This window comes from Saccostrea cucullata, unplaced genomic scaffold (genome assembly GCF_032062105.1).
Source record: "Saccostrea cucullata isolate Sc308-1 unplaced genomic scaffold, CSIRO_AGI_Scuc_v1 ctg14583, whole genome shotgun sequence".
In the NCBI taxonomy this organism is placed as follows: domain Eukaryota; kingdom Metazoa; phylum Mollusca; class Bivalvia; order Ostreida; family Ostreidae; genus Saccostrea; species Saccostrea cuccullata.
In genome coordinates this window covers 1-20,665 of record NW_026927597.1, presented here as the reverse complement: position 1 = coordinate 20,665, position 20,665 = coordinate 1, and the positions used below count along the sequence as shown (strand labels likewise).

General features: G+C 33.8%; 3 protein-coding genes across 3 annotated transcripts; 1 reads left to right on the top strand and 2 right to left on the bottom strand.

The window, feature by feature from the left end:
* Window positions 1-337: 337 nt before the first annotated feature.
* LOC134274900 (3'-5' exoribonuclease 1-like) lies at window positions 338-5,513 on the bottom strand. Its single transcript, XM_062757139.1, has 6 exons — window positions 5,371-5,513; window positions 4,100-4,263; window positions 2,698-2,908; window positions 2,087-2,170; window positions 1,323-1,432; window positions 338-801 (listed from the first exon to the last, which is right to left on the bottom strand). Exons 1-6 carry the CDS (start codon window positions 5,416-5,418, stop codon window positions 351-353), a joined length of 1,068 nt encoding a protein of 355 aa, XP_062613123.1. The 5' UTR covers window positions 5,419-5,513; the 3' UTR covers window positions 338-350.
* Window positions 5,514-5,874: 361 nt separating this feature from the next.
* On the top strand, window positions 5,875-17,087 carry LOC134274899 (26S proteasome non-ATPase regulatory subunit 4-like). The gene is made up of 11 exons (XM_062757138.1): window positions 5,875-5,965; window positions 11,992-12,132; window positions 12,570-12,684; window positions 13,053-13,139; window positions 13,423-13,491; window positions 13,744-13,805; window positions 14,711-14,864; window positions 15,232-15,340; window positions 15,851-16,003; window positions 16,393-16,469; window positions 16,780-17,087. Exons 1-11 carry the CDS (start codon window positions 5,940-5,942, stop codon window positions 16,945-16,947), a joined length of 1,161 nt encoding a protein of 386 aa, XP_062613122.1. The 5' UTR covers window positions 5,875-5,939; the 3' UTR covers window positions 16,948-17,087.
* Window positions 17,088-17,633: 546 nt separating this feature from the next.
* Window positions 17,634-18,438, bottom strand: LOC134274901 (C-signal-like; the record flags this gene model as incomplete). The annotated part of the gene is made up of 2 exons (XM_062757140.1): window positions 17,634-18,002; window positions 18,261-18,438. Coding segments are annotated over 2 exons (459 nt in total), but the record flags the coding sequence as incomplete, so codon positions are not given.
* Window positions 18,439-20,665: the final 2,227 nt, after the last annotated feature.

Genomic DNA, 20,665 nt, shown 5'->3' with positions numbered 1-20,665 from the left:
ATGACGGCCATATAATTTTATAGAATAACTTATTTGGGGGAGCGAGGAGAGGGGTGTTCTGCACGATGAAGTGAGTTAGAACCACCCCTACCCCCACCCCCCCCCCTTCAGCAGGTTGGATCTAGTGTAATGGGAAGATTTCCTGGGTGGAATGTGATAAAACAAATGAAGCATAAGAACAAAAACAGCATCATGCTATGTCACGTTTGACTTCCTTTTATCTAAATGTAAATATATTGCACAGCCAATTCCACTGTGTTCCACAAAACTTTCAACTTTAAATGTTCAACATTTCATGTCAAAACAACTCAAAAACTTCATTTTTCAAATTGCTAGCACTAAAATTCCATTTAAGCTGACTGTAATTTGTGGTATTCCAACAAATCTTGATTCTCTTCCACAAAGTTCTTGGACTCTAACTTGAGTGCCTCTAGTCTCTGTTCGATTTCCTCTCTGGACCTAATCTTACTGTCACGTCCCCGAGATCCATTTTCTCTGGACCCCTTGGGCCCGGGTGGAGGTTGTGCCACGTGCAGGAATTCGTTTTTCACCAAATCACAGCCATCTTCCAAAAGTTGAATAGCAATCTTGGCTATGTTCCTTGAATCATGGAGTCCACAATGTTGTGTGCCTTCAAACTTCAGTCCTAGATTTATCAACATTTCTTCCAGATTCATACGTTTACATGAGTAGTGACTTGAATACACTTTACGAATGTTTATCCATTTTTTCCCCCAGTGCGGGAATGGTATCTTGCTCAAGTTACACTGCATTTGAAGAAAGCGACTCATATCCCATGGTCTGTTAAAAAATAAGTAATTGACCTCATAATTCCATTTATAGTAACTTTATAAGGAACAATTAATTTCAAAGACTAAAATTTGAATCATATGACCTGTAATGAAAAAGTTGACAGTCATGTCTTCCTTTATTTTTTGCTTTGAAATGGCATATGCTTTACCGATCTAGCCTTTTAAAGTCTACATTACATTAAATTTAAACCAGAAAAATACATTCATTGACTTCATATTCATGTAGTACATGTATGTAAAGTAAATACATGTAGTACAACCTGTCCAATACATCAATTCATCTGTGGGTTAAAAATTAGACCAGTTTTAATGTAACAGAATATATGGATGAATGAGGTGAAATTCATTTACATGTAGCATGATGGTAAAAGAACTGTTACACAAAATAACTGACTGAAATCCTGGATCCACTACTGCATTTCTATACAAACTCAAATCAAATCCAAGAGGAGATTCTTTATCCATGCACATCTCTGATCCACAAACAATATAGTTGCTATGGTAACTTACCCATCAGTAACTATGGCAAATGTATGATGTATTCCTAAGTGATGACTAGTCATCCATGACTGCATTCTGTCAAGGACAGCTGGAAATTCATCTGATTTATCCACAAGTCCCTGGAAATAGAAAATAAATTCAGTGAGGTGAGCCATAACCTTTATGGCATAGACCATAATAAGGATATTATCTTTCTGTGGTACATGTACATTTTTCTTCCTCTTGATTATGATGTTAAGACAAATTGGCTAATTATTTAATTTAATTAAAATTATTTTATACCATTTGCAGCATGTAAAAAGAAAAATATTTTCCTTCAAATTTTCTTAGAAAAGAACCTTGAAAATCACTCATTGGATCACTCACTCAGCCACCCATTAACCTTAACCCAAAAGAGATTGCTATAATTGTATCCCCTCAGAGTTCATTATGAAGGATAAAAAATCTTTTTGGTTTGCTTATGAACCATGTCAAACTTTTGCTTTTGTGCCAAAAAATATTTTTGAATTGACTGATGATATTTCGGTCTGCTTGCACATAATTACAAAGAATTTCCTAAAGAAGCTTCAACAATAACAAACTGTTTCTGAAAGACCTATTTAACCAAATACTTTAATAAGTTTTGAAATAATTCACAATTCACTCTAAACTTGCACATTATTTGAACTGAAAAAAAAGCAAAAGACATTAACTGTATCAGTGCCATAGTATCATTTTTGAACCCCCACCCCTCCCCCCAAAAATAAACAACACTCAAATGCCTTCTAACAAACCTGTGAAATTCCAGTAAGACTACTGCAGAATTCTGTTAGTCGTGGGTTAAGAACAGGTTTACAGTATTCATGAAATTCATCAACCTTTAAAATAAAAAGAAAAAAGGAATTAATGTTGACATTTGCAATCATATGCATAATAGCAAATCAAAATCACCTGCTACAAAGCTAAAATCTTCATTTCTTGTTCCTAAGAACAACTACATGTACTGTTAACCAACTTTTTCCATGTGTGAGAAATTTTTGTGAGTTTTGTGAGAGCCTTGTCATCAAGAAAATTTCTCGCCGCAAACAGGTACTTAAAGTCTCTATATTCTTATTAATAGACTGATCCAAAAAAGGCTTGATAGTGAATATTAATCTTCGCAAACTAGTTAAACCCCCCCCCCCCCAACCAAAAATAAGTCGTGGCAAATAAAAGTTGGTTCACAGTATAATAATATCCCATTGTCTTTTAGGTCATATGGTCTGGGTTGTACTGTCTCATAGTTGCTGTAAAATTGTAAATCACTTTTTATTTGTGAGATCTTTATTTTTAAGTGAGACAGTGTGCTCACAAACATTTTGCTTGCCTATGAACATTTGCCCCTAATTCAACAGTATGCCCTTACTATTTCTCTGGTGTGGCAGTCTACTAAAACTGCTGGGAATTCAATTATCTCATGGGTGTAATTGTAGTTGTTCTCTTGGCATGTAGCTTCGAAGTCGATGACAATTACATAATCATATGTACATTCCACTGGAGGCTTAATTTTAGCTTTCATCAATTTCCTCTGCTTGAAATGCATTTTCAGTCTTTTTTGTAATATGTCTTTGGAACCTCTAAAATAAAGACCACATTGTCAATTAAGTCCAAGGTTAATTAATATAATAACATAGACAACATTTCAGTAAAATAAGGACAAGCTACGAATATGCAGCATTGTCAGTAAGAATTGAAAGAGAGGAAGAAAGGAAAAGAATAGGAGAATCTGGATTAGACCTTCCACCATGTTACACGCACAACATGTACAAAGAAATTAATCATGCTAAATTTAATCTTGCTAACTTTAGATATTTCTTCCCTTTTAGAGTGTCCTCATTTCCAGTACTAAGCCAAATCAATGATAAATTGTACAATGCTCAGTTAACCTTAGACTTTCAGTAAGGAGTGCCATTTTCGGCACTATGTAATTAGTGTCTGTCAATGGCATAGATTCTCATTGGTTAAGAAATGAATAACATCTGGAACTTCAAATTGTTGTTGACAATGATGCAATGACTTTTAAAAGCCCAACCGCTTTGCCATAAGACATATTGTTATTCCATATTCGATACACTCATTGACATTTGCACAAACTTGTCCTGCCAGTGTGTATATTTCAACAGTGAATGATAGCTGTGTAAATTTCAGATGTTAATTAATAATTATGTAACTTCGAGAATGTACTATTTCCCTTTTCATGACATTTTTTATGGCTTCATAAAATTTTGATTGGGTGGGGCTACAGCTTTCATATTTCACAGGTGTATTCTTAGTGACAAGGCCTTGCTTACAGTACCACCAAATTGAACCTTTTGACCTTGACCTTTGGATTTGACCCACCTTGGCCATTACTTCTGAACAGTTAGCAGGTTAGTGCTAGGGCTTTCATACTTCATTGTGACTAGACGTTTATAAAAATTTGGACCTTTCAACCCTGACCTTAGAGTTTGGCCCTTTTTTAAAAACTGTAAAGTTGGCCATAACTTTGGAACAGTTCCCAGTACTAGGGCTTTAATATTTCACAGATGTATTCCTTGTGAGACATGTGAGAAGACCTTCACACAATTTTGACCTTGACGTTTGACTTCCTTAAAGAAACTTTGAACAACCCTCAATGTAAACTCCATGCTTAGGCATCAGAATATCACATACACATCTTGTTTTGATATCTGCAGATTGCTTTAAATAACAAACACTCATAGTCTGATGATTTTTTTTTTTACAATGACTGCTTTCTAAACTGACACAATGAAAAATAACATATATACCTTGCATCAAGTTTTAATTCAGCTAACTTGTCCTGTAGTTCCTTCACCGACATGCGATTAATCTCTCCATTTATTGCTGATAACTTTTTGTACACAGGGTCTACTTCTCCTCCCTCATCCCTCTTTGCTTTCAATCTATGAATTTTCTTATGAGTTTCTCCACCCTGTATTTTGAAATGAGAAAATCATTATTCATTAATTTGTGGATTAAACTTAGAAATTATTTATAATTTAATGATGATTGACTAGTTCAAGTTATCAAAATTCAACAGACTTCTTTAGATACAAGGAGTATACCCTCTGCAAAAACAATTATTTAATTCCCTTTCTATTGTCGGCTAAGTTGCATTTGCCATATAAAACACACAGTATACAAAAATATCCTCCCTAACCAGCACTGTAATTGGAAAACATTTATGGTCATGGAAGTGATGATTTCTAACTATGTGAAGAGCAGAAGCATATCCCTGAATTGCACTGAAAGTCTGGAGAGACTTGAGATTTTAAAAGATTTCTGAATTTGTATGCAATCAGAGGTCAAAATTTTTGGCTATTTATCATAATTAATGGTTAGAAACTGACTTTCACCCTTTAAAATACTTGTAAAATTCTTACACTCATGGTTATTTTGTTGTGGCCATTTGTAGCCATGGATCATGATCATGTTAATATGAAACATTAAGTTCTGAAAATGTAAATGATAATGATTTTGTACCCATATAGTACTTTCTGTACCTTAATTATGAATGAAAAAAATCAAATAATAGTTACTCAGGAAATAGTCTTAATAAGCATGATAAGTAACCAGATTGTACATGCTGTATCAGGTTGTAACCAGGCTACATTTTTCAATGGTTTTATATCAATTAGCGCATGCAAGCACTGCAAGCTCACCAACAATGTCTCAAAACCATTGAAAGTGTTTAATTTTTCTAAAATATTTTTTTAAAAATCAGATCATTTAAAAGTTAAACCTCCCATTGAAAGTAATTTCTGAAAATATCAGGTCTTTACTAGAAATATCAGGTCATTCAAAATATCAGGTCAACAAGTTTTTGTAAGAACACCTTGATACAAAGAAAAAATTCTCAGTGATATTTACTAAAAGTGTATTTTAGTATAGTATCATCAATAATTGTCTCCCAAAAATCGATACAGAATGTTTAAATTGATAATTTTATGTGATATTATTTCATCAGGTCAAAATATCAGGTGTTTAGTATGTTCCCATGTCTTGATCTTGTGGACTTGCACAAGTGACTGGAACAAACCTTATCGTCTGTTGCGATATCGCTTTTCGCTTCTTCAGCCGATGACATTATCAGATCTATTCTTCTGGAACGTATAAATATTGATATACATGATAAAGGACCATAATCAAGGCAAATTGACTACGGTGCCCACAATAAATGGTAACTTGCTGTCTATTGAATGCCGCTTATATCCTTTTAAAAATATTCACTCATTCATTTAATCCTGAGATTTTTCAGTTAATAGTGTGAAATATATTACTATTTCTTCCATAATTCATGAAATCGTTATCATACTAACTGTGGTTCTTTTAAAAATAATACATTCTAATTTTTTTAAGGTATTAAGCGATAATCATAATTTTATAAAAAGAACTGAAAACAAATTTACGGAAAATCATTAAACTAAAAAAAAACTTCATTTGCTACTGGGAAAGGCCATCATTTATTTTTGTTTTTCTTAACACATAAATTATAATTCAATTTTAGGATAGATTGATAAAGCATTTCATAAACGTCGTGAATAATGTGAATTTTTTCCAATTATGTCCGAATAAGAATTTTTATCAACTTTCACATAACTGGCAAAAATGGTTCTGGAAAGCACAGTTGTCTGGTAAGTTTTGTGGACTTTTGGGCATTTATTTTGTTTTTGTTGATGTTGCTTAATCTGAGGTTTCGATCTAAATGTTCAAAAGACAACATAATATACATACGTAGAAATATTGGATCAGAAATGGACAAAAGTAAGACGTGTGACCGTTGTATCAGTGTCATGAGTAAGCTAAATTGAGTGATAAACAATGCATCATAAGGAAAATACCGGTACCTCGAATTACCGAAATGCCCCTGATTTACCGAAATGCCCCTGGAAATTACCGAAATGCCCCTTGGAACTACCGAAATGCCCCTTTAAAACTTAAATACGTTGGTTTTTATGAAAGGTAGTGAGTTAAAGCCATATACAGGTTGGGCACACACCGCCAAATGGTCATTTAACCCCCGTTTGGTGGTCATTCGCCCATATCGGCGTCTTTATTAACCACCAAATGGGAGAGAAAAATCGTTTTGTTCAGTTCTCTGGAATGACGTGAAATGGCGCATAATTTCAACTCACGGGGAATAAAATATAGATATTTATCTGTACTCTGAACGAAAAAAATTAAATTTTCAACGCGGACTTTTTTGCGCAGTGTCGTTCAAATAATTGACAAAATCGTCACCTATGTAAACAAATGTAATGTTTCTCTGTTTTAACTTTAAAAGAAAAATTCCCTCCGTCTCGCGCGTAGTTGAGCCTATCAATCGTGTTGATCACTTCATATTTCTGTCATCCGGGCAACCGATCAATTATCTAAACCAATCAAAAATGACGATCTTTTCCAAACTTGGGTCAAAAGACTGAATTAACTACGGAGGCCCATAAGTGTTCATTTTCAAAAAGTAAAATGAGAGGAAGGGTAAGAATTCGCTTTTATTTAGTTTATTTCGTAAGCAATGGCTTTATTCTTTATAAAAATGCGATATGAAGTGAATTCATGTTAAAAGAATCACTCGAAAACCATAATCTTGGAATAAAAACAGGAATAATTGCAAATGTCACTTTGTAAATCTTTTATTCAAAAACATTTAATAAATATAGTAGATACAACATAGATATGCATACTAAACCACAAAGGGTCGCACAGAAATCGTAACTTCATCCTAAAAGAAAATAAAGAATAAATGTTACATTAAAATGTGGGAAAAATGAATATTATAGCACTAAGTGCCCACCATACGAATAAGATTCGAGGAGCTCGTGTTTAATGGGATTTTATACAGATTTGCATAGACGCAGATCGAAAGATCGTTTGAAAAGTTACTTCTCTAGACTAACACCTCTTGCTTAAATATATTTTTTACCGAACTATACACAACAAAATAATTTTTTGTATTGTTTGAGCTAATAGTTCGGCCGTCACGAACAGCTGTGGGTTTCGTTTTTACGAAGTTCCACAGAAATTCCACATGGAAAATTGACTAAATTGTATTAAATGTGCGATGAATATGTTAATTAAAATTCCTCAATGCCTAAGTAAATGCGCTTTTGCTTTATTTCAATGAAAATTGGATTTGAATAAAAAAGACCACCATTTGGTAGGTTAAAAAGACGCCGATATGGGCGATTGACCACCGAACGGGGGTTAAATGACCATTTGGGGGTGTGTGCCCAACCTGATATATGGCGTAACTGATCAAAAAAATATATTTTTGAAAAATACAAAATTAAGTAAAGAAATATAGTTAATACATTTAAATTAAGACTTTTCATACAATTCTGAACATGGAGAACACCTCGTTTCATCTAATAATACGATTTTATCTTCTCTTTATTGTGTTATTTAAATCTTTTGTATTTTCTTCCGAGTCGGAGAAAATTCCGAAAACCCAAACTAAATTGTGATATCTTTACAACGCAATTGACTTAGATTTTGTAATTTATGGAAAAGTTCTATCTTTATATAAAGTAATGATACAAATAATAAGTTCTTGTAATTTTAGTTTAATAATTTTCGTTGTACATATGCCATATATGGCTTTAATTATACATATTTTTAAAAAATTGAATAAAAAAATTATTTACAAATGTGTTTTTTTTTTCTTTCAAAAGGTTCGTTTATCTAATATCTAAGAGAGATAACTCTTTAGTAGTATCTGTATTCATATTAGCAGAATTATTTTTATCTTGATGATGTCGATTTACATGCTGAATAATTTGAATTAATTAATTAAAAATTTTAAGTTTAATATGCTATAAGCATTTGATAGCTTTGTTTATTTGGTGTATAAAGAACTATATGCGGTATTAACCAACATTTGCCCCCCAAAATCAAACTTTGATGGAGTAATATTTAATTAAATACTTAAACATAAGTAATGACGTCATATGTACGTAATGACGTCACAAATATGACGCAAATTTCAGTTTTTTATGAATTTTGCAGAAAAATGTACATATTTCGTCGATATTTTAAATAAAAGTCACCAAGCGCATATGTGTTCAGGATTAATATTTTGATATAATGTGTAGAATGATAATATCAATGAAATATGTCAATATTGTTCCTGAACACACATGCGCTCTATAAATTCTAAAGCTTAAATTGTTGAAATTTTGTCCATTTTGTCCTCTTTCTGAAAAAGGATATAAAATCGGACTAGTTTGTGACGTCATAAAAACAGAAATTGTGAATACACTGCTCTAGAACTATAATATTTTCTGTTAACTTATATTTCTCGTACAATTTATTGAATTCAGCACATTTCAGGAAGTTTTCAAAATTTGACTTTTGTGGGGGCAAACATATGCAATATACCGCATGTAGTTCTTTTACAACGCTGAGCCCCAGGGGTTAAGTCTCCCACTGCGTACCGTTATCCATTCAAAAATTTGCCGACATTATTGCTATTTAAGAGAAAGAGTACGACTTTTCAAAGCACTGGACAGGTAAGTTTTTTTTTTTATTTTGTAGCTGGTAGTAAGCCCTAAATATGTATGAAAAGAAAAAAAAAACATTCATTTTTAACAATAAGAGGGATCATAAAATAACGGACAGTTTTGTTACTCAGTAACATGCTTCCCGCTGAGACAATGTTGCAAGAGTTATCACTCTTAGAGGTCACAATATTTGAGCCAATCAAACACTTATTTTTAACATTTGTGTTCAAAAAATACAGTTTCGTTAATAAAATTTATCATAAATTATCATAAAATGACTATTAGAATATAATTCAAGGGGCATTTCGGTAATTCCCAGGGGCATTTCGGTAAATCAGGGGCATTTCGGTAATTCGGGTTACCCGGAAAATACATATATTTTAACGTGCTCTATTGATGAATTTTTTTTGTTTGTTACATTTTTTGGTTCTTTGAAAGATGAATATTGACCACTGTCAACCACTAAATTAGTTTTTCTGATACATTGAGCCCCCCCCCCCCCCCCCCCCCCCCCCCCCCCCCCGTGATACTTTACAATATACATATTAAATGTCATCAAACATGAATAGCCATATCTGGTATTGGAATGTCAGTTTCAAAAACTTTCCATCACAGGTGAATGGCCAAATAGCCTTTTTTAAGTTTATATGACCTTTAAGGAGGGAGAAATTTGGTTGTCATACAGGTTTGTTTGCCAGTGACCAGCTCAGTTAGTCAGTGGGTAGAGCACCTGACTGGAAATTTAAGGGAGAGCGGGCCTTGGTTTTGAATCCCAGTCTGGTCCATCACATTTTTTGCCTCTCCTGTTATCAAAGTATCATGATTATGTCAGCATTAAATATATTAGATATATGATAATTGATTGATAATTTATAGATACCATGCAGCATGCTTATGAGGGAGGAAAAACTTATAATAAAAAAATAATACCCTTAGGCCAAAATTAAAAATAGCTTTGTTTCCCCTAATGCGACCGACCCAATTAAATCGCGCCGACTGAAAAGATTTTTTTAATAAGTTGATTCAAAAAATTTTTATTGTTAACCAAGTTTTATAACATACACTTTCATAAAATTCAGTTTTTATCAGAATGGCCGATATTGTTCTATTGTGATTTTCATGCATTTGTTGGAAACAAAATGGCGCCCAGATGTGGTTCTTCATATAACAGCGGCAACGTCTCAATCTTTTGCCTTTAGCTGATTAGAATTCTTCACTTTTGAAACAATTCGATAAAATTTACCATGACTAATTAAGAGTGTTTCGGAGGTGTCTTGGCGTCTCCATGTGAGTGACTAAATTTTTAAACAACAAACATTTCTGTTGAATTTTTAAAAGGTACGAAATACATGGTAAGGCTCACCTAGTATAGACACATCATTCATTTTCACTGTATTTTATTTAATTTGAGTTTTGATCTAATAACCAGTTCATTTATGTCTGCACATTCATCCTGATAAATATAATTCAGATATTCTTTCTTCAAGCCTTTAATTATGGGTTAAACTTTGTGACTATGACAGGGTTGTGGTTAACCACTCGCCCACTCGCCAATGCGATTAAAATTTCAAGTGGGCGATGAAGAAATCAAAATTTGATCGCCCACTTGGCGAGCGTCTTGTTCCCGGAACATGACCGTGCTTTGTTTGTATTTTTATAATCCACTTCCTTTTTTCATAATTAACACTACGCTAACCATGACTTTTGGTGTAGTGTGCAAACAGAGATGTATTATACGTCTCTGGTGCAAACTATTACATTTGTATATGATACAAGCACTTGCGTGACCTAGACGTATGCCCTAGAGTGAAACAGAGATGTATAATAGCTTTTATACGTCTCTGAGTGAAACCAATAATGTGGTGGTTTATTGATGGGGTCAAAAAAACCCAAAAACGTACTGCACAATAAGTGTTATATATACAAAGAAAAGCAGCATTTTCAAATATTTTGTTGATGATGTGTGTGGGCCCATAAATCACATTGTGGGCCCCTAAACTTTGAAAATAAGGGGCCCACATGGCTCCTAGGATGTAAATGGTTAACCACAACCCTGTATGACACTGTATATAGCATTTTTATCATTTGTAGATTCGGATGGGTTCAATTAAAATAAAATATTGTTTACATACTCTTTCCAAATAGTTTTGAAATCATGATTCAGCTTCCTGAGATGTCCAGTTTATTCTTCATTAATTAGAAATTGGTTGTTTCTTTGCTTTTAATCCCTTCGAGGTTTGTTGGGACGACATTTGAACATTTAGACGTACTCAGCACTTTTTGCCGTGACTTTTGGAGCTTAAGGGGGATCTATTTTGAGCCAGCATCTTCTGCGACACTGGACATAATTTTTTATGGCCCCTTTCGAAGGACCGTTTTCAACGTTCCTCATTGCGTGAGATTTGAGCATGCGATTTAAAATTAGCCACTTACTTATTAACTCTAAAGCAAAATGCTCCAGAACAACTGCAAATCTCATGGCCCTCAAAAAAGTACATTGATCGTCTATAAGCTCTGAAGGTTGATGAAAGGTTTGAAAAAATATACTCGGATGACCGGTCTTTGCATATTTGATAATTTGGTCTTTTTTTATTTGAATTATATAAATGTACTAGCATGAGATATTTCACAAGTTCAACTGATTAACAGTTGTGAATAAATTAATCATGAATTTTGCTTTTAAACGGCATATGTATAATACTTAGCATTTTGTTCACGAATCACTTTTCTTATTTATAAAAGTAATTTTCCATGAAATTTTAGAATGTATTTTCAAAGCTGCTGTCAAAAAAAAATTGTTTACCTACCTACCGACCCAACATGAGAATTTAGGGTCGGGTTAGGGGAAACAAAGATATTTTTAACTCCGGCCTTAGGATGCAGCTAAAAAGTGTCGCAGCGAATTGAAGGTTTTTACAATGCTTGGATCTAAGGCTCTCTGGTTTGTCAGTTCAGATTCAACCAGAGAGCTACAGTTCTGCAGCTAATTTTAAATGATGATTATAGACTTTTTAGTTGTGCATTGACAAAAAGAGTCTGATAGTTTCAAAAAAGTTGTTCGCAAAGTTCCTTTATCATGTTTATGATTTACCGAGAAACTATAATAAAAAAAGTCATAAAGAAATAAGAATCTTTAATTATTATTGCCTTTTCTTTCACAGTGTTGATAGCAGTGATTATATGAGAAATGGAGACTTTGTTCCAACACGATTTCAAGCTCAGCAAGATGCTGTCAATCTTGTGTGCCACTCCAAAACCCGCTCCAACCCTGAAAATAATGTTGGACTAATTTCTATGGGGAGGTACATGTTTATATTTGTTGATGAATTTCAAAGAATATTTAACTCTCTGACTGTGATTGATGTATGTATGAACTTAATGATCATTGTACTAGGTTCAAACATGCATGTCTTGTATAATTTTTCCAGGGAAAAATTGACTAAACTGAATCATGTTCATAAGTCACATTTTTAAAATTCAATTCATGCTTTTAAGCGAGTTTTTACGAAGGAAATGCCCTAGTAATTCAATAACCATGATAACAGACTTGATGAAAATGTGATTCAAACTGAGAACAGATTTTATAGTGCATATGAACATAATGAAACTGACAATAAAACCACAATGAATCAATACTGCAGTGAACTGTTTCACTCCCAATAATTTTGTATTTAAAGTACAATTGAGATTTTAAATCCTGATCATATTGATGAAGTTAAAATTATGGTTTGTTTTTCAGTTCTGTAGATGTCTTGGTTACCTTGACAACAGATGTAGGCCGTCTTCTAAGTAAACTGCATCAAGTGCAACCCAAAGGCAACATAAAGTTCAACACTGGAGTCAAAGTTGCTCATGTAATTATTTAATTAATAAGTACAGTAAAACTTGTTTAGTACGAGCAAGGATATTGTGAATTTACGGATATAGCAAAATTATCTTGGATCCCCAGCTATATAAATTTAATGAATTCCATAAACGGATATAACAAATTACGGAATCCGATATAATAAAGTAATTTCATAGGTCCCAGTTACTTTGTTTTACTGTATCTAGTATTTAACAATAGGTCTTAAATTAAAAGTAATGCCATCAACAAATGCACATCAAATGCCACTTATCAAATGATTTTTTTAATGTTAAATATAAGAAATTATGTCCTATTGTAACTTGCACAAACAAGTAATGCCTGTTCATCTGATGTCTTTATTATGTCCTATTGTAGCTTGCACTAAAACACAGACAAGGAAGGAATCACAAGATGAGAATCGTGGTCTTTGTTGGCAGCCCTATTGAGGATGATGAAAAAGAGGTAAGAGTAATGCCACAGTGGTCATTGTACATGTCATGTTGTATATCAAGAGACATCTTCAAACCCATCAGATGAGCACTGTGCACAAAGTGCCATTTTTGAAAAAAAAAAATTATTTGTCCTCTCCAGATCAACTAAATTGTCCTGGCTATAAATATTTTTTGTGTTCAGGATGCTTTTTGTTTTACTTAGTTCTGAATTTCTCTCATCAAGTTTATATATATATATAGGAACTTTACTGTGATATTTCAGAGGTTTTCAGTGTCTTTACATTCATTTTCAGATGGTGAAACTGGCAAAGAAACTCAAGAAAGAAAAAGTCAACATTGACATTATTAATTTTGGTGAAGAGGTAAAAGTCTTTTATGGAAACCAGACCAGACATTTAGTTCACAGGCATTATTTAATCAAAACTCATTTGTTGTTCAAAGTATTGTAGTATTTTTCTTTAAATATTATATGAAACGGTATACACTTAATTTACAAATATTAAGTGTGACATTCAATTAATTTTAATTGTGCATTACATATCTTGTTTTGCATTGATTTTAAACAAATTCTCAAAATTAAAGTTATTTCTACATATATTGTGCATTTTTTTCAGCAATTAAATACAGATAAGCTGACAACATTTATCAATACCATCAATGGAAAAGATGGTAACAGGTAGGCAGACTTTACTTCATTGTATGTATACTCATAGCTGAAACTTCCCAATCTATTGAATTTACAGAGCTGTGTATCAATTTTTCTGATTTCTCAGTTTATCCCCTCTTCATCCTACATATCTGTACAGTCGTCGTCTCATAGGGTAGAAGTTTATATTTTAAGTCTATCCTCTCTTAATCGTGCATATTTGTACAATCATAGAGTAGAGATTTCTAGTTTAAGTCTGTTTTCTCTTAATCCTGCATTTATATATGTGCAGTCATCATGGTCATAGTTTTAGAGGTTTCTTCTTTAACATGTTTAAGTGCCGAAAGAAAGTATTTTTACTTCAAACATGCAGACAGGATTACATGTTGTTAAGTGCATGGTTTGAAAAAGATCACATTTATTTCTTAAAAAATGAATTTTTGCGGTTTTCTTAGCTGTTTTTTACTTTAATGTTGACGTTTACAGCTGTTATTAAGTATATAGTAAAATAAATGTTGACGTTTACAGCTGTTGTATATAGTAATATAAATGTTGATCTTTACAGCTGTTGTATATAGTACTGTAAACCAACTTTTATTCGTGAGCAAGAAATATCTGCGAGTTTTGCGACTTACTTTAAATCGCGAATATTAATCACTGCGAACCATTTATTCAACATGTTTATAAAGAATATTTCCTCAGTCGCGAAAAATAATCATCGAGAATTGATATCAAACTGACGAATCGCAAATTAAAGATGTTGGTTTACAGTTATATAGATGTTGACATTTACAGCTGTCATCTAGTAACGGTCCCCCGGACCCTCTGCTGTTGTATATATAATATAGATGTTGACATTTACAGCTGTCATTTGGTGACGGTCCTCTCAGGCCCTATGCTGTTGTATATAGTAATATAACTGTTGATATTTACAGCTGTCATTTGGTGACGGTCCCCCCGGGCCCTATGCTGTCCGAGGCTCTGATGAACTCCCCCGTCCTGGTGGGAGAGGATGGCTCCGGAGCCGGACTCTCGGCTGTCGGATTCGAATTTGGAGTGGATCCAAACGAAGATCCAGAATTAGCACTGGTGAGAGGACTTGTACAAAATCATACAAATTCTTAATTTTAGATCGGTGGGAAATCGTTTCTTGACATTTTTTTTGAAAGATTGCACTGAAAATGTTAAAATAAAATGTGCAGAGGTGAATACCACATACCAGTAAATACAAGACAAGAAAAAAAGAAAATCAAATGACAAGCTTTCTTGGATTTGTATTTTTCTGCAACTTTGCAATTATTATCCATTTATAATAAAATTGAAGAATTATTATTTATAATAAATTAAAAGTTAAGTCTCATACTAAATGATAAAGATTTTGTAGATATTATGGAGAAGTAGACTAAATGTTGAACATTTTGTAGGCATTACATGTATCCATGTGAATGTTTTGTAGGCATTACGTGTCTCCATGGAGGAGCAGAGAGCCAGACAGGAGGACGAAGCTAAGAAGGCTAATCCGGCCGCTCCAACTGAATCCGCATCTCAGCCGACAGAAGCAGGAGGTAAACACTAACATTATCCATCATTACATTGTATGTGGTACAATTTAGTATATTTAAAGAAAAACTGTTTAAGCATTTGATATTTGTAACCATTAATGAGTTGTAGCAGTGACATGTAAGGGGAGCTGGTGAAATGGAAGTTGTGACTGTAAAAATAAGCATTAACTCTTGCAAATTACAAATAAAAAGACAGGTGTTTCCATTCTAATGAAAAAGTGCAAGCTTTTTTTTGTTTTATGTGTGTAAAAATAATTTTTTGAAAGTTTTGTGATAAGAATTACGTCATGTGGTTTTGCGTTGTACAAATATGGCGTCACAGAAGTTTTCCATGTAATAAATGCTTGTTTAACTGTCTCAAGCTGCATTGCATTAGCCAATCAGTATGAATTTTACAAAACAGTGACATTAGAATTTCTCTCTATAAAGCCGGAACGCAGACCTCTTCCTTAGCTTCTCTGTATCTGCATTCCAGCCAGAAATAAAATTAAATTCATTTTGTTGATTATAAAGGGAACAATGAGGAAGCTATGTTGGAGCAGGCCTTGGCGATGTCTGTACAGCAGGAGACTGGAGATCAGCCTACACCCAGTGTACCAGACTTTGGTTCAATGACGGAGGAGGAACAGATAGCGTACGCCATGCAGATGTCACTGTCAAACTCCGGTAAAATTTAATGGCTTCTGACTTATATGAAAAAATGGGCAAAACTAATATCCAATTGATATGATGAATTCAAACTTCGGTAAAATTTTATGTCTTCCAATTTACACGAAATGAGCAAAACTTTCAAACTCTGGTCGAATTTAATGGCTTCTTACTTACACAAAATGAGCAAAACTCATGTAATGAATGTGATGAATTACAAAAAAATTTAATTTTATCCAGTGATGAACATTTCCATTGATATAGTAACATAAACCAGCATTTGAGAATAAAATTAACACAATCAAAGTGGGGTTGGTTGTTATTTGGAATATTGAGTTATCAACAAGAAAATGCTTTAAATTTTTCAAATAAATATCAAATTAATTTTTTTCCTTTGATTATTTTAGCTGCCCAGACAACTGAAAATACCCCAGCCCCTATGGATGTCGATAGCGAAGAAAAATCAGCTGATGATAAAAAAGCAGTATGTTAACATTGATAATATATGCTCTACTCAACTCATACATGTAACACTGTGTAATGCAAATGAAAGTTGTAAAATTATGATAATTTTCATGAGTAGTAGATATCAAATATTGCCACCAATTACAACATATCATTAAATTGGACATGCAAAGCTTAAGGCATGCCAAGTGGTTGTGGCTGCATTAGCCATGTTATAACAGCTTGCTCATTTGAATCATGGTTGATTGACCTTTTGACCTTTACCAAGATTTTAATTTTTTTTTCCCATTATTTAATCTCATCTGTTGTTTTCTATTTGACCACAACAGGCGGATGAGGACTACTCGGATGTGATGAATGACCCCGCCTTCCTCCAACAGGTGTTAGAAAACCTCCCCGGGGTAGACCCCCACGACGAAGCCATACAAAGTGCCGTTAGTTCTATGACAAAAGATGGAAGTAAAAAAGACGATCAAAATAAGAAAGATTCTAAATAGACATCTGTTTAGTACAATCCCATATCCTTCTCTGTATTGTCATTTTTTGTGAGGCTAAAGAGCAGTCATTTGTTCATAATACTTGTATATTTGACATTTGAATAATTTTCATTAAAATATTGAAAGTTAGAAAATGAAAATTGTCTTAATGTATATATATTTATTTATTTAAACTATGCCTCTGAGGCTGCATTCTGATTTTTAAAAATCAGATCATTGTTAATATGCTTTGAAATTCTGCTGTGCGAAGCAGCCATCAGAATTTAGGAGCGTTGCAAAGATCTGATTTAAGGTTCATTGATACTCGGATAAGAGAAATAACTCTTAATGACATAAATTTCTATTATTCTTTTATAGATTTGCCAAGTTGAAGTGTCTTTTCTGTCAATTTTGCCCCGCAAGCTATGCTATATTGTTTGTATTATAACCTTTAATAGTGAGACAAAGTTTTCAGAAATTGTAGCAAATTGTGGTCACTACTGTTATATAATGTTAAGGAAAACATACACATAAGAATTATATTTTCCTGTCAGAGCACCTTGTCTCATGAAATACATGTAAGAACACGAAAAAGTTCTCATAAAGAAAAGGCGATTTACAGTAGCTGCCAGAAGATGGATTCCCTTGTCAAATTAAAGAGGCTGAACAGGATGATGCTGATTTTGTTTCAATCACAAATACATGTACTAGATCAGTAATACATTTTAATATGAAGTACCTGGTATATGACAAATGAAAATATGTGAGGATAGTAAGGCCTTTTTACTACTAAATTTAACATGGCAACACAGTCCTGTCATAAGTGAAGAATTTTCCGGAGTCCTCTACAGTTAATGAATCTACGACTTTTAACAAACAGTTAACAGAGTATTCAGTGGTGAATAAATTGGGCACGTTTTTATGATAAGGTCTAGATAAGTCCGTATCTACTGTGCCGGGATGAAGTGACACACAGATGATTCTCTTCCGGCCTCGTCCAAATTCTATACCGAGGTTTTTGGTGGCCATATTGAGGGCTGCCTTGGACATTCTGTAGCTGTACCAACCTCCAAGACCTGAGGAAATAAAGAATTGTATCAATTTATACAACATAACTGGGTGGTAGGCATGTTGTGATAGTATCAACATAGTATAGTTTGATACATATGTATCAACATATGAAGTCAGATGTAAAAGCCTGAAGTAGGAAAAGTATCAACATTGTAATATAATTATGTTATTTCAATCTACAAAGAACATCATATTATTTCATAGATGCATGCTTTGAATAATCATAATAATGTATTTTTCGAGGAAGCTCCGAATTATATTACCATTATCTGTGATGGAGCCGACTTTGGCAGACATATTGGCGATGACGCCACAGTGGGCAGCCTTGGGGTCAGAGGACAAGGTACCAAACTGACCACTGCCATTCAGCAGCAGTGGACTGAACATCTTAGCCATCATCAAAGGACCAACTGCATTCGTGTGCAGCGTGCGAAGCAAATCCTGAAAAAGTCTTAAAGGTGTTACAAGTATCGTACAAAAAGTGTTCATTGATTATTCTTTTCATAAACAAGGATTATTTTAATTCCACTTACATATCTGCAATATATACCCTTCATAGGCATGGGAACCGGGGGGGGGGGGGGGTACCTTTTTTTTCCAAAGATACACTTAGTATATAAACATTGAACATTGCTGCGTAGTTTTAGCCCCCCCCCCCCCCCCACCACCCCACACACACTTTCCACAGACAAATTGCAGTGTATGTAGGTTTAAAATTGGGAAAGTGGTGCTGTTTTGGAATAATTTTGCTACTGAAGTTCGAACCCTCCCCCACCCCTACCCCTCTTCCCCACAAAAAGGATTTTCGTGTTTGGACAATGGAAACATTTTTTTCTTTCTTTTCTTTTTTTTTTTTTTTTTTTTTTTGCTTGTCAAGTTTTTTTTTTTGGAGATCTAAAATTTTTTTTCTTACACTTAGTCTCCCCCCCCCCCCCCCGTGTTAATTTGCTTCCGACGCCAATGCCCTTTCAAAAGAGACAGAATAAAAAAAGAAAAGAGGAAGAGGTAAAAAAAAAGTTTAAGGCTATCAGATCCTTATTAAATCTTAACTCTTAAACTCTTAAATTATTATTTAATTACTTTAAAAAGTATCGACATGAAGCTTGAAATTGAAAAGGAGATGGGTGAACATGACGAGTGAAAAGCCTATAGTGCAACAAAATAGGCTCATGACACTTTTGGGTGACGTACTACACAAAACAACTAGTGCTAATTGTAACGGGAACCGTTACAGATGTTCCCAAAACGCTCCCCAACTCCCTTTTAGTTCCATATTCCCTGTAATATACTATTTGTGAAAGCATTCAGTCCAAAATTATTAAAAATCACTCATTCAAGTGTATTTCTAATTTCATTCGTTCCAAATGCACGCACGTGCGTGCACGTGCATGATGACCATACCTTCTTGTAGGAGTCCCTTATATTTATTTATGTTCTGAATCCCATCCTGTTTGGTTGAAAAACAAGGGAGTTATAGCCATTTCAAGTGTCAGCCAATCAGATTGCAGCACACGTGCATGCGCGTGATTTCATGATCATTTTTCTACATGGCATTGTAGGATATCCTAATGAATGATTATGTTTTAAATTTCAAAGCATTTCGTCAAAAAACAAAGGAGATATAGTCATTTAAAGTTTCAGCCAATCAGATCGCAGCACACGTGCATGCGCGTAATTTCTTGAAATTTTTTGTATATCATATTGCAGGGCATCCTAATGTATGACTATGTTTTAAATTTCAAAGCATTTCGTCAAAAAACAAAGGAGATATAGTCATTTAAAGTTTCAGCCAATCAGATCGCAGCACACGTGCATGCGCGTAATTTCTTGAAATTTTTTGTATATCATATTGCAGGGCATCCTAATGTATGACTATGTTTTAAATTTCAAAGCATTTCGACAAAAAACAAAGGCGATATAGTCAATTAAAGTGTCAGCCAATCAGATTGCAGCACACGTGCATGCGCGTGATTTCATGAAATTTTTTCTATATCATATTGTAGGATATCCTAATTCATGACTATATTTTGAATTTCAAAGCATTTCATCAAAAAACAGAGAAGATACTGAGATTTTTGTTTTAGCCAATCAGAGCGAAGCGCACGTGCATGCGCGTGAGTTCGTGCTAATTTGACAGTGTCACATTATCAATAGTATTAATATATCTTTATATAATGAGTTTCAAATCATTTCATCAAAAAATGTAAAAGTAATAGCTATTTTAAGTATATCAGTCAATTCACTCATTTCACGCGCACGCACGTGCGTGCGTATGCGCGCAAAATGACCTTCGTTCCGCACACCTACACTACACACCTATTAACCCTAAAAAAGTTTTAGCTCAGTTGGGTGAACAGTTTCTGAGAACACTCGCGGACAAAAAAAGTACAGGAGAAGAAATAAGAAAAAAAATAATAATAACTAGTGCTAATTGTAACGGAGACCGTTACAGATGTTCCCCAAACGCTCCCCATGTCCCTTATCGTGCCTTATTCCTCTAAGACCTTTTATAAATATGCTAAGTATCCCAAGATTTCATTTAAGAATATAAAAGTTACAATGATATCAACTATCAACGATATAATATATTGTTTAACGTTTTGCATGCGCGCACACGTACATGTACATGCATATGCAAGATGATTATGGCATTTTGATTAAGCGATTA